Here is a 15165-nt window from a genome sequence, read left to right as displayed (position 1 = left end):
AGTCAAATAGTTCAAGGTCGTACAATCACGGAGAAAGAACTCCCTTGCTGGTGCTAAGCCCAAGGAACAAGTAAGAAGTATACATTGGTGACTGCTCTTTTTTGGGTTGTTGTCTCTTTGACACATTCCCCATTTCCATTCTCAACTTTATATCAATCATGAAGATAGTTGCTATATTTCATACAAGATATCAGAGAGATAACTCAGCGGACTTACCGCTAAAAAAAAAAAAAGAAATATCGGGGAAAAGGTCACATAAAATACAAAGAATTACCAATAACTTAATCGAATATCACTTTTATCAATGTTCTTCATTAGATAAATGCTGAGAACTTGAAACGCTGACACCTCGCAGTACGATCAATTCGTCCTCTACAAATAACCATTATTTCAAGCTGATTATGAGCTACTGTACAGCTAACAAACATGAAATTTTGATGAAATATCAAGATGGGTTTTTATCCACTGTAAATATAGATCTTTTTCGCAATAACTAAATGAGAAAGACTTTGAAAAGGGGGTAAGCATATATTTATTCCCACATAGCGTGATAAAGGTTAAAAGTTAAAACATGTGTGCAAATCAAACGCGCATTTCATTTTTCCACGTGTTTTGTCAACAACTGGTATCCAAATTTAATGATTGTGCTCTACAATACTGAAGGCAATCGTATGCATATCATCATTAACATCTATAGTTTATGAAATGCAACTACGCTATATAAATATAATTGTTTAATAACTACTCCCTACTCTGGCCTTCAAGTCAGTTTGAAATCATTTTAGCATTCTCATAGCGATATATTTTTCTGGTGTATATTCATCAATCTAAATAAGATATCTCGAGTAGATAAATAGAGATCAATGATAAGCCACATAGGCATATCAGACGTATGGCATTATGGTGAAAGTTTCATACACTATAGTTAAATATTACTTATTGATACATATTGAAGTCATTTTCTCAACGAGAGGTGTGGTGCACAATTCTATTACGTCATCAGATTCGGCTGCTGTGTGATTCAAGATAGTTTGCGCATGTTTTTGAGGATTGCTAAATGTGTAAAATCACGAACTGACCATAACATGTATATCGCTTGTTTCTAAAAATTTGCATTCAGACGTTGAAAAATATACACAGACATTGATGGCGGTTAACATTCATCATGGAATTTCTGGAGATCAAGTGAGTTTAATGTGTTTTCTAATTATTTTAACATGTTATATTTCTTATTTCTTAACACTTTGGTATACACTTTTGACAACTTAAGCGTAAACATTCTAGAAAAAAGCTGACACAAAAAGTTTATTTCATTTCAATTATACCAAAATATAAATAATGACCTCGTATAAGTGATAATCTTTTTGTTAATTATTCTTTATTGCGTAGTAACATAACATAAGAAAAAACCATCTGAATTCATAAAAGTGCATAGTAAAAGTTAGAGAACATATCCGTAGTCGACCCGAGTCTTGAAAAAAATTATCATTACATGTATAGTTTTGAATTACACACACATGCAACCTAATCACACATGCAACCACATGCCTTTTAATTACACTTTTGAAAATGATAATTAAGAAAGCTGAAATCTCTGTATAACAATCAGTTGACAACTTGCCAATACATTATCGTTATACTTTGATTTACTCTTTCAACCTTAGCTTTGAGTACATCTAATGATCTATATCGTCAATCTTCACATACATATGATGGATTTGACCATTTGGGAATACTCTGACATACATGTTCAACCCTACCGTCAAACAGAAGTGAAAAAGATAATAAAAAAAGAGTAAGAGAAATGAATTTGGAAAATAAAATTGAGAATGGTGCGAAGTGAGGGGGATGGGGAGCGGGAGGTAAAGATTGTACTCTGACATACAGTTCAGCCCTACCATGAAAAAGAAGAGAAAAAGATAAACAAAAGAGAATAAGGAAAAGGATAGAGAAACACCAAGTAGAGAATCGTGTGAAAATAGGGGTAAGCTGGAAAAGGGGGGGGGTTAAAAATTAAACTCTGACATAAATGTTCAGCAATCCCGTCAAACAGAAGAGAAAAATTTAAACTAAAAAGGAATATTAAAGGGAAATGATATAGAAAACTTGAGTTGAGAATGGTGTGATAAAAGGGAGAGGGGAAGGGGGGGGGGGGGGGTCTTACGCTGATATAAATGTTAAACCCCACCGTCTAACAGAAGAAGAAAATGTAAACATAGAAGAATAAGGGAAAGGATATAGAAAACTAAGTTGAGAATGGTGTGAAAAAGGAGGGGGATTAAAGTTCCTCTAGGAAATAAAATATGTTCATAAACACATTCGGAATCAGAATGGATGTGTTCAATGATTTTATTTTATTATTTACTCTTGAGCATATACCCAATAGCTTTTTTTCTCGAATGTATTACCCCTTTTTTTTATGTCGTTATTCATTAGATTTAAACTAGACTCGCCCAAGTTGATTGGTTTTAGAGAAGTTCTGTTCAGATGCCAAGTGATGGCATATGTGAGAACCTGTTATGCCACTGTGACTGTGTACTGTTTTTTTACACGCTATACTGTTTTGAAGTTTTTTGGTTATGTTTTTTATAGTTCTATACCTTCGAATTTCATTTTTCAATAAAATAACTATCTTGATATAACAATTAACAATTTAATCAAATGTTTAAGAATAAGTTTGACCTGCCATTTATACCCTCTTTGACCCTCTGTCAAAATCTGACATTAAAACTACAGATGTTTTCCCAGTAGGACATTGTATACAGTGGTCAAGAGAGTTCATGATGGAAGGTTACGATAACAGGGCAAATCAGACTTTTGTTTTTATTTCTATGGCATCTGGTATCTATAGAAACTGGTAATCAGGTACAGTCAATATAAAAATGCTGATGACTATCCTCGCTTATGTTTTCATGTATACAAGTAATTCGAATATAACTATGATTTTAACAATGCTGAACTATGCTTTAAACTATGCTAGACTATTATCAGTGATTTAACTTATCTCCATTTGATTGGAAGCCTCACAAATCAAATAATAACACCAAATATATCGTAACGCAAGTTAAAAAATCCGACTCTGTACAATGCACCTGTTATAGTGTTATCATCCTAAACTTATAATATGATTAATATTTGTCGCTGGACGTTTTACATCCATCATCCACAAAGTAATCATTAAAAAAGGGCCCGTTAGTCACATAATAAAAGAAAACACTATAAGATAAATATTTTTGAACACTTGTGTCCAAAACAATTTTAGTTAATGAAGCCAGAAGATAAGAACAATCAGTTTGGGGGTATATTTGTAATACTTCAAAGTGCATCTTGACGTTAGTATGTATAATTATACCCCCGCTTTTAAAAAACGGGGGGTATACTGTTTTACCTTTGTCTGTCCGTCCGTCCGTCCGTCCCTTGAATATTTTTCGTTACATTTTTCTCAGGAACTACACTACCAGGGTTTCTGAATTTTTTTTCAGAGTTTATATATGTTAGCTATACCGTGTGATGCGTTTTCAGATTCATCACTCAACAACTTCCTGTTTACCGAACACTTGTATCATTTTGCACATGATAACCAAGTTGAAAATTTTCGTCACATTTTCCTCAGGAACTATACTAAAAGGATTTCTAAAATTTGGTTTCAGGCTTGATATAAGTCTGCTATACCGTGTGATGCGTTTTCAGATTCATCACTCGACAACTCCCTGTTTACCGAAGTTGGAACACTTGCATATTTTTACACTATTGATATTATCCACTTGCCGCGGGGGTTTCATCAGTGAGCAGTAGCTCGCAGTTTCACTAGTTTTTAGTTCATTTGATATCTGAGCATGACAATGTTGGACACTGAAAATGCACAATTAAAATCAGTGCGCAGCCAGGAATTATTTCAACGGTATTGGCCTTTTAACTATTAGCAAATAAGCAAAAAGTAAACAATCAATCATAGAGTCTCACAAACAAAATTCATACAAAAAAAAATGAAAATAACATTTTATATTAATGTCATGCTTTCGAACCGCTTTTTTTAAAACCTACACCAGGAACGATCAAAGCCGAATATTTGAAAGCAATTGAGGAGCTATTTGACCAAAAATGACATTAAAAAAATAAGCCAAATCGACCTGTGGTCAACTTTGACGGATGGAGATGATACACAAGTTTCTTTATAATTTAAAATTTATAACGGACAATTTTATAAATATATTTTATAATTTTCATTTTACGTAATTTGGGTTCAGTGACATGTAGAATAGGAAGCGAACATTGAACACGTCCTCGCATATCTACAACTTAAAAGGCGTCTATAAAATACATTGTAAGCGAATGAGTTGTTCTAAGTTTATCTTTATATTAGTGCGAAACCAAAGTGATAAAATTAACAAGCTGTCTTTTGAGTAAGGTTTTTTTCATCATGTACTTCAATTATTCTAATCATTTATTACATAATATACAAATTACACATTCACACAAAAGTTATATGAAGAATCATCTTATATACTTCAAAGTTTAATATTTGGCATGGATTACGTATTTATATTAATTTTGAGTTGTACAAATGACTTATGTTCAGTTTTATGACGTGCACATTTCCTTACAGTCTGTACGCGTTTATGAATGTAAAACTTGTGCACTGAAGGGAACATTTATAGCTTACTATGCGGTATGGGCTTTGCTCATTGTTGAAGGCCGTACTGTGACCTATAGTTATTTATCTCTGTGACATTTTGGTCTTTTTTGGAGAGTTGTCTCATTGGCGATCATACCACATCTTCTTTTCATATGTTTGATAATATTGATGTACGAATTAAAATTGAATGTCATTAGGAGTATGCATGTAGATTGTTCTTAAAAACTTTAACCTATGGTATTACCGTATATTAGTTCGTGGAATATGATAATATGGGCAAAAATGCATTTTTTAACTGGAAGTAGTGCACGTGGGAACAAAAATGTAAATATCATTCATACATGAAAAATTAACTACTGTGACGCAATGAACGACATTAAAGATCTTCAATATGTAATATTAGTGCAGTGCAGTGCATTACATGTAGACCTGTAAATCGGAGCATGCACATCTTTTCACTGTAATTGAGAACACTTACTTTATTCTGCTACACCACTATTACATGCATGACAAATCAATAGTGCAAATTGTATCCAGAATAAGATTCTTAGTTTAAGCTCGTCTAGACTCTGGGAAATTTACATTTTGTACGGCTTGACACAGTGCACAGGCACCTATCAATTATTGTAGTTCATATGTTGACATCTATAGGTATTTTTAATTCTATGTCATTGGGTTACTGTCTCATTTAACTATACACGAACCAAACACCTCCCACTCAAAAAGAGAAACCTGAGAATCATTGTCTAGGTAGGCAATGTCCCTGAATTTGATAACTGGTCTAGTAAAACGTCCTTGGAAGATATCAAATTAACTAGAAAGAAGAATTTCTTGTGACTGGATTATCTATTTCAACTACGAACTATGTTTACCAATGTTGAGAGTGAAAATGAAACCCCCAAAAATGCATCTAATATATATCTGATGATATCTTTTATTCGAAATACTTATAAATACTTTTATTTTATAATACTGTGTTTTCTGGAAACTTTTTAGACATATATATATAATTCATCTATTGTGTACATCATCTATTTTCCTAACGACCCATGGCCAACGCTCTTACAAATAAAGGATTATGACTTCCAAAAATAACCAGGAATAGAACATTTTTTTTTTATAAACTATTCAATGATCTAGACATTTTTCTTTTTTTCTTTTACAGAAGAGCCCAATACCTCATTCTAATTTAACAGAAGAAGGAAGACCAAAATGTTTAAAGTGCGATGACAAATGTCCCGGCCTAGAACAACATTATTGGAGGTAAAACCCGAGCCCTAGCTCGAACTGTAACTCGAACTTCAACTCGAACTCGAACTATTAATCAATCTTCGACTCGGGCTATCAATCGAACTCGATGGTTTTCAGCACTTGCTGAAAGCAGAGATATATATTCCAACCATACTGCATGTGTTTGTGGAATATTTTAATAAGGTTCGCCCGAGACCAAAAGTTTGAAAAGCAAAATACATCAAAACATTCTAAGCATCAAAACATAACCGCGTCGTTAATAACAGTCAGCGAAAGTCAACTTCTCCTAAGAAATCAAAGGTTTTAACTATGACGAAAACAGTTCAGAATAACACTGTTCGAAACTAACTATAATGGCAAATATCTATAATACCGGTATAAAACTTTACTGGATGTAGAATGTGATAACAAGTACATGTATATGTAGTCATTGACAGTACATATCCAGAACTGAGCAACTGATAATAAATAAGGTATGATTGTCAATGCGACAACTCTCCATCCAAGTCATAATGTTTAAAACACACATTACTAGGCACATTATAAGTAATGTGATGACAAACAAGGCAAGCACAGCATATATCCGAGGCTAAACTAGTGTGGTGACACAAACATGTGTCTATAGATTTGTCAGTGCTAGCAATTGTAACATGTGACCACAAATATCCAGAAAGTGTACCTCAAGTTATCCATTGGGAGATTACTATTTTTTATGTAAGTTGTGATGGCTGGAATCCACATTTAGACAACTATTGAACTGTTATACTTTTAAAACAGTTGACCAGGGTTATAAAAAATGCACATACTGAATATCGTGACAAATAATATTACAAAATATAAGCCAAGAGAAAATAATTCACAGAATCTAATGTTTGGGTAACAAAAGTACAACTGTAAATAAAAGTTTAAATCCGTTGATGATAAGCAAGTTCAGTACAACAGATGCCACACCATAAAATTAATGACTGGTGCAACTGTATATGCCTGTTGTCACAATTGTTTATGCTGTTAGGGATATTAAAATACGTGAAAGAATTTCATTAACTTGTAATTCCTCTTAATACAAGAACAATCTTATTCGTGTTTATAGGAATTCATGTTATCTGGCTTGCAGTTGTTTAAATCTTTTTCTTTCTTCAGAAAAGTATGTCGAAATTGCCGATGCTCAGTTGACGATCATGCAATTCAACCAACAGCCGAGTCAAACGGGCGAGAGCCTATCAACTTGCTGCTTGATACTATTCCACGACAAGGAAGCCAACGTGATCTTTTGGAACGTCTAGAAAGGTTAAACGTTGATGATTATGACACTTTGTCACACATTACAGATCCAGAACACGACATTGTGCTGTCCAGAATTATTACAGAAAATATGGTATGTTATCAAGTTATTGTGATTTGTAAATCATTTCATAAATTTGTTGTATTTTATATAATTTCTGTCATTTCAGCAGTTTTTTCCCAATATTAAATGTGAAATACAATCGGATGAACCAAAAAGAACATTGAGGCTTGCAATATATTGGTGTGCAGTTTCACAGGCACTGGAAGTTTTATCAATATTAACGATATAAAAATAGGAAGAAAATATTGTCAACAGTTAAACTAAATATAAACATAAGGTCTTCCCATTGCCACTATTTTATTTTGTATTGGTAATGCCTGTGTATTGTCTTAACTTGAGTATGTCCTGTGGGTCTTTCTTGCCAATAACAATACGGAAATGATGAATATGTCGAAGAGACATCAACCCAACCAAAGAGCAGATAACAATAAAATTGAGAATGGAAATGGGGAATGTGTCAAAGAGACAACAACCCGACCATAGAACAGACAACAGCAGAAGGTCACCAACAGGTCTTCAATGAAGCTAGAATTTCCCGCAGCCGGAGGGGTCCTTCAGCTGGCCCCTTAACAAATATATATACTAGTTCAGTATTTAACAATGTATGTCTTTTTTTTAATGATAAGAGGTAATTTTTGGGGATCAGGTTTTGACGATTAAAAAGCAAAATGATTCATTTTAATTTTTGTTTCCAGAAGTCTCAAAAATTCATTGCCATGCTTCCAAAAGACAAACAAATGTTTGCTGCTCAGTTAAGGAGAAGACAACTCCAACGACAGTTACCATTGCACGATCTTCATCAAAAATTTTGTGCTAGTCTAACGGAAACGGAAGTCCATAAATTCCATAAATTTGTTTCAAAAAGAAAACACAAAAGTGCTGGTATTGGACGGATTGGAGATGTGCCGAAGGAGTCACAGTTTGTGAGTATTATCAAAGAAAGTTAGCATATCATTAGTATTCATATTAAGTTAGCATATCATTAGTATTCATATAAAGTTAGCATACCATTAGTATTCATATTAAGTTAGCATATCATTAGTATTCATATCATTAGTATTCATATTAAGTTAGCATATCATTAATATTCCTATTAAGTTAGCATATCATTAGTATTCATATAAAGTTAGCATATCATTAGTATTCATATTAAGTTAGCATATCATTAGTAGTCATATTAAGTTAGCATATCCTTAGTAGTCATATTAAGTTAGCATATCATTAGTAGTCAATTATTAAGTTAGCATATCATTAGTAGTCAATTATTAAGTTAGCATATCATTAGTAGTCAATTATTAAGTTAGCATATCATTAGTATTCATATTAAGTTAGCATATCATTAGTATTCATATTAAGTTAGCATATCATTAGTATTCATATTAAGTTAGCATATCATTAGTAGTCATATTAAGTTAGCATATCCTTAGTAGTCATATTAAGTTAGCATATCATTAGTAGTCAATTATTAAGTTAGCATATCATTAGTATTCATATTAAGTTAGCATATCATTAGTATTCATATTAAGTTCGCATATAATTAGTATTCATATTAAGTTAGCATATCATTAGTAGTCATATTAAGTTAGCATATCCTTAGTAGTCATATTAAGTTAGCATATCATTAGTAGTCAATTATTAAGTTAGCATATCATTAGTATTTCTATTAAGTTCGCATATAATTAGTATTCATATAAAGTTAGCATATCCTTAGTAGTCATATTAAGTGAGCATATCCTTAGTAGTCATATTAAGTTAGCATATCATTAGTAGTCATATTAAGTAGTTCCAGTTTCGAACGGAAACATTTATGTTCCTGCGGCCTCATTTTACTGGTTCGGTTATATATCATCAAAACTATGTTTAAGTTATACGGAGATTTTTTTCGAGAGAAACACAGTTTATTTTTCCTATTCTCATTGCGTAAAAATTATGGCATTATAAATATCGGGAACGGTGTGACATCACACATTTTATTTCTCGATCATATCGCCAAAGATCAACGTATGAGATTTTTTTAATGCCTGCTTTGATCTCGTGTAGTTGTTGCACCTCCAAAACTTCAATGTATAGACTGTAAACGACCTCTCAATTTATTTTATTTCTTTTTATACGATTGCATTTCCAAGCAAATAAATAAAACATCTGTTACAGGCACAGAACTATTTCATTGTTATCTATTACAAAAATCAGTTCCATCAGCTGTGAGTTGTCTGTTTCAAGAAAACAAATATACTCTGACATCACCCCTTAACCGGAACTGGTTTTCTTTTGTTTTGATCATTATCATCAAGACTTGATTATAAAGCATATCTACTAAAGCATATCCAGATGATTATAATGATAATTTTTCGATAATCAACCTGCAAATCTTTTCACATAACACTTGTACGCTCAGCTTGTACGATATGTAGGATCAGTCTATGAGTTTGCACCTCTCTTTGATGTAAACAACATGATTTTATAATTAAACCAACAAAAATTGAAATGTTGGTAAGTCTACAAAAAATATAAAAATTAAGGGAAGAAGTTGAAATCTGATTTTTTTACAATTATTTGATTTTGAATTCATCATATTGTTGTCATGATAGTTTTCTTGTACATTTTTTTATCGATAACATGCTAGAAATATACATTGACAAAACAATAGATCCTTTCAAAATCAAAACTTCAAAATAAATGAAAGTCTTTGTAAGTATATGTCAATAAGACGAAAATTTCATAAATGGCCATTATGTGTAAGAATATACAAGTATTCTTTTAACAAGTAGTGCCACTGTGGATGGTTAATGAATTTGAAAATGAATCGCACTATACATTGCATGTAAACATGAAGCATGATACAACATTTCGAAAAGCTCTGATATGTAGCTCATGAGAATATGGAAATGACGGACAGACGAAAACCAGTATTACCAGGAGCCTATAATAGTCCCAGATATGCAGAACTTGAAATATCTTTACCTAACATATAATAAATATGAATTACTATATATTTATAGACTTGTCATAGATGTTCAAAAGTAATGGAACCAAGGGGGATAACTGTGATAACAGACCGACTCGGCAGCACTACATATTGGCATCCGGGATGTTTTACGTGTACGACTTGTAAAGAACTTTTAGTGGATATGATATACTTTTACAGAAATGATGATATATATTGTGAAAGACATTATGCAGATTCCATTTATCCTAGATGTGCAGCTTGTGACGAGGTAAAATATCCAATAATAGTTTATTTATACATGTATTCATTGCCAAAGCATAAGTTAATTCATACTTGTATTCATTGCCAAATCATAAGTTTATGCATACATGTATTCATTGCCAAGGCATAAGTTTATTCATACATGTATTCATTGCCAAGGCATAAGTGTATTCTAACATGTATTCGTTGTCAAAACATAAGTGTATTCATACATGTAGTCATTGTCAAAGCATAAGTTTATTCATATATGTATTCATTTCCTAAGCTTATCTTGTGACGAGATGAAATCTTCACTAATAGATTATGCTTACATGCATTTCAGTATTGTCTAAGCTTATCTTGTGACGAGGTAAAATCTACACTATTTTTTTTCAAAGGCTACATGTATTCATTGCAAAAGCTTATTTGATGAAATATTAATTGACCTATATGTTTTATTATTTATATTTATACCTAAAAAATCAACTTGAAAAATAATTGCAAACCATTAAAAAGTCCTAATTATAAACGGCCTAAGTGTGTTAAACTACATTTATTTAGCATCAAAAGTTGCTGTATAAGTATATGATGACGTCGTTTTAGACGTACTTTCTTTGAAATCTGACCGACAACTCTAATTTGATATTTGAAAACCAGTCCAGTCCTAGCTATTTATAACACAAAGTGTGTTAAACTGTAGTTATTTAGCATCAATAGTTGCTATATCAGTCTTTTACTATAATTTGATCTTTAAAAATATATTTCATTGAAGAAAACAAAACGATATAAAGTAAAATGGAAACTTGAACGAAAAGTGCAGCAGATGACGGTATGTTTTCTTTGAAGTGAACATAATGTTCATTTCTCTCAATTCCTCGGAACGTCTTGGTAATTAAAAGACTCTCTCGAGCCAATATGCCGACCCAGGGAGCACACTTGCATTAAGACATTATATGGAATTTTCATTAGAGAAACAGATTTGTTGATACAACTCTGCCAAAAATTGTGAAATTTCTACACTATCGATTATTAATGTACTTGTTTTTGTCATCTTGGCTTTCTAATGGCTATGATGTGATTCTGTTGTTTATTTCTGTTACATAAATATTTGAGAAATGAAGTAATTTTATTGACAGTTGGTGTTGAAACATTGACCTGGATAAATGCCAGTTATAAATGAAATGTTTGGGAAATCTGCTCTGTATGACATAATTAATTTAATATGTATTATTCAAATAAAGTGCAGTTACTATTACAATGAATTAAACTATGCTAAGGAATTTATTTGTATAACTACATTTTCCCACATTTTTCATTAGTTCTTTTTCTTCGTTAGTTGGACATGAAATAACAGAAGCGGTTTAACTTACAGATTTGATATACCGGTATAAAATCGCTGTATGTAATGAAAATCACATAAGATACTAGCTAAACTAAATACAAGTCGACCTTTTTAAACAGATGGAGCCAAAATCGTGCTTAAGTTGCTAGTTGTTCCTTCAACATGGTCGTTTCTGAGTTTACTTTAGGACGTTTTCTTATGTCTTTTTAATATTATGAAATTGTATTCTTAACAAAAGTTATAAAAATGTGTGTAGGCTTTCTACCCATAAACCACCTTTTGAATGTTTTTTTTTAGATGGAGTAGTTCTTCCATTCCTTTCATTTCTGAGGAATATAGTAGTTAAATCATGGACTAGATATTTTATAAACGGTACAACACTTACATGTATATGTAGTTCATTCATGCTCAAACTGCTTTTTCTTTTCTTTGTATGTTCACCTGATTAATTATTGCGTTTTGTTTGTTTGTTATCTAGAAAAGGTCTTTATAATTGTATCATGCTCTTTATGAGACCTTTATATGGAAATAAAACATCTTCTATCCAAATTGTTGTAGTGAAAAAAAGTTCAGTCCTTTTTATTTCTTTTTGCAGGTCATATTTGCAAGGGAATATACACAAGCAGAAAAGCAGGCATGGCATGTACAACATTTTTGTTGTTGGTTTTGTGACGCACCACTTGCAGGACAACGTTACATTGCCAACAATGGAAATCCTTATTGTGTCTTTTGTTTTGATAGACTATACAGCAAGGTGAGCCACTAATGAATTTCTGTCAATTCTCTATTTGTTGAAAAAGTGAAATAATAAAAATACCGAACTCCGAGGAAAGTTCAAGACGAAAAGTCCGTTATCAAAAGGCAAAGTCAAAAGCTCAAATACATCAAACGAATGGATAACAACTGTCACATTCCTGACTTAGTACAGGCATAATGTAGAAAATGGTGAATGAAAGTCGCATTCAAGCAAACACGTTATGACAGTATTTAGCATTGAATAATCCATAATGGGGTCTTTGTAGGACATCCTTTCTTCGTTTATTTTAATTCCCTTAAAAATAAACGAAACTAAACTGGAACCATCTTTCACGGCATCATACAGGCGAAAGTAGTTTACCGATGTTCAAATCACGGAAATCGATTAAAGATTTAAGATTTAAGAGACAAATCGAAATAACAAACAAAAAATGATAGAACAGCGAGGACTATGAAGGAGCGAAACCTAGTGATAGAACAGCGAGGACTATGAAGGAGCGAAACCTAGTGATAGAACAGCGAGGACTATAAAGGAGCGAAGCCGAGTGATAGAACAGCGAGGACTATAAGGGAGCGAAACCGAGTGCGTCGACAAAGTATACGGATGCATCAATCGCCATACAAATCACATTTGAGTTAAAAAGACACAATCGGTAAAATTTCAAATTAGAAGACTATATATGCTGGTATCTAAAAATATGAAAACACACCAAATACCTTCTTTTGTAATAATAGGAAGTCAAAGCATGTGTGTTTATTTTTAATCTACTTGTATATTATGTTGAAAATTATATTGTAATTATTCTGCTCATTTCTGGCACCGTGATTGGCAAATAAAAATATTTGTTCGTTTATTTTGTGTGGATGCGTATGTATATTGTATACAAGTTGCAGAATGTATGAAACAACCCCCAATAATTTTTTATACACCCTCCAAAGGAGTCCTTGAATTCCAAATCATAACATATCTTTTAAGAAATATGTGTAGTTAAAAACACATCGTTTTAATAAAACAAATAAATATATCGAGAATATCAAGTAAACAATATAATAGTTATGATAGTTTTATGTAAATGACAACTGATTGCTTAAAATGGCAATCAAAATTAAATATTAGCGACATATATCATGATTGTGAAGTGAATATATATAATTGGTATCTTAGGGAACACCACATTATGCCTTTATGCATACATTGTACATTATTACTAATTATATCAATACGAGAAGATCGTAGTTGTGACAAATTGTCTTAGTGATCCCAATTTGTAATACGAACTTCATTATTGATTTCAATTTCAATTTTCAGATTTGTCATACATGTGGAAAGACAATAACAGCTGATTCCCCCGGTTTGTCACATGGAGAATTTAACTGGCACGCCTGTCCACATTGTTTTAGTTGTAATGGGTGTGGCAAGAATCTTATAAACAAACAATTTTTACTGAAGGACGGATTTTTATTTTGTGGTCAAGATTGTAAACAGAAAAATCCAACCAAACATAATAACCATGTGTCGACAACTCATTTCCATGCATAAAAAAACCATTTTTATTCATGTTAGCGATGCAAAAGCACGCAAATTCTAAACACAGAAAATCTTGCTATACTATCACCAATAGAATTCCTCAAATCCATCAATGAATACCTCTTTTTTTTCTGTGTGTTTCATAGTTGAAAATAGTGTTTTTTGTTGTTTTTTAATATTAACACTATTATCAAATTTCTTACATTATGGTGCTTCTACGATATCTCCAAACATATACTATATACATTTGTTATAGTGGTTCCCAATATCAGTGTTCAGCAGATTGACTTTCTGTGTAAAATTGAGCAGTTAATTGATTTGTGTATTTGTTTCTCATTTATGATAGGTTTCATGTTTGTATCATGCCAAAATAGAGAATATATTATCATTTTATTGAAAATGGAAACTTGTTAAAACATTTATTTTTTTCATAAAATATATATTAAAGAATAGGATAACAATTACTGACTTATTCACGAAACAAAGGATATGTACTGAATCAATAAAATTACGAATTGTTACCTGAAAAAAAGCCAAATTTAAAACTTTTATTTGAAGATATACGTAAAGTTATACTAGAATTAAATTCCTTCATAAAGCCTCGGTCACACCTTACCGGATAGCACGAACGGACGCCTAACGGATGAAAATAAAAGTTGTCCGTTGACAAAATTGTTATCCGTTGGGAGTCCGTTGATGTACTGACAGAATAAAACGGACGTGTAACGGATGCATAACGGACACACACCGGATATGCAACGTACGAGAAACGGACACATACCGGACAGAACGGATGTCGAACGTACATCCAACGGACGAGTACCGCATAAAACGGACACCTAACGGAAGCTTACCGGATAAAACATGAACAAGATATACGGAAAAATCAAAGGCGACAATTATAATACATGTAAATCGCATATATATTCAAAATGTTTCTGTGTAACTGGTTTTGGTTTATTCTTCAAAATTCCGCCAAAGGGCAGTGTCTGGCCTGAATAAGAACTGCTTGACTGTGAAGAAGTGCCTATACTCTAAGATCAATTATGAATTATAAGAATTCATGAACCTTAAGAAATCTGACATACCAATAATTGGCATTTCTGACGCGAAATTTTCA

At 32.2% G+C, this 15165-nt stretch overlaps 1 protein-coding gene across 1 annotated transcript; it reads left to right on the top strand.

The window, feature by feature from the left end:
* Positions 1 to 854: 854 nt before the first annotated feature.
* LOC143067071 (testin-like) lies at positions 855 to 14498 on the top strand. The gene is made up of 7 exons (XM_076240093.1): positions 855 to 1185; positions 5802 to 5899; positions 7028 to 7262; positions 7928 to 8155; positions 10232 to 10447; positions 12357 to 12515; positions 13827 to 14498. The coding sequence occupies exons 1-7, from the start codon at positions 1147 to 1149 to the stop codon at positions 14055 to 14057; spliced, it is 1206 nt and encodes a 401-aa protein (XP_076096208.1). The 5' UTR covers positions 855 to 1146; the 3' UTR covers positions 14058 to 14498.
* The last annotated feature ends 667 nt before the right edge of the window (positions 14499 to 15165 follow it).

This window comes from Mytilus galloprovincialis, chromosome 1, assembly GCF_965363235.1.
Source record: "Mytilus galloprovincialis chromosome 1, xbMytGall1.hap1.1, whole genome shotgun sequence".
NCBI classification, from domain to species: Eukaryota; Metazoa; Mollusca; class Bivalvia; order Mytilida; family Mytilidae; genus Mytilus; species Mytilus galloprovincialis.
Note: the sequence above shows the minus strand (reverse complement) of the source record. Positions and strands in the feature narration are given on the sequence as shown.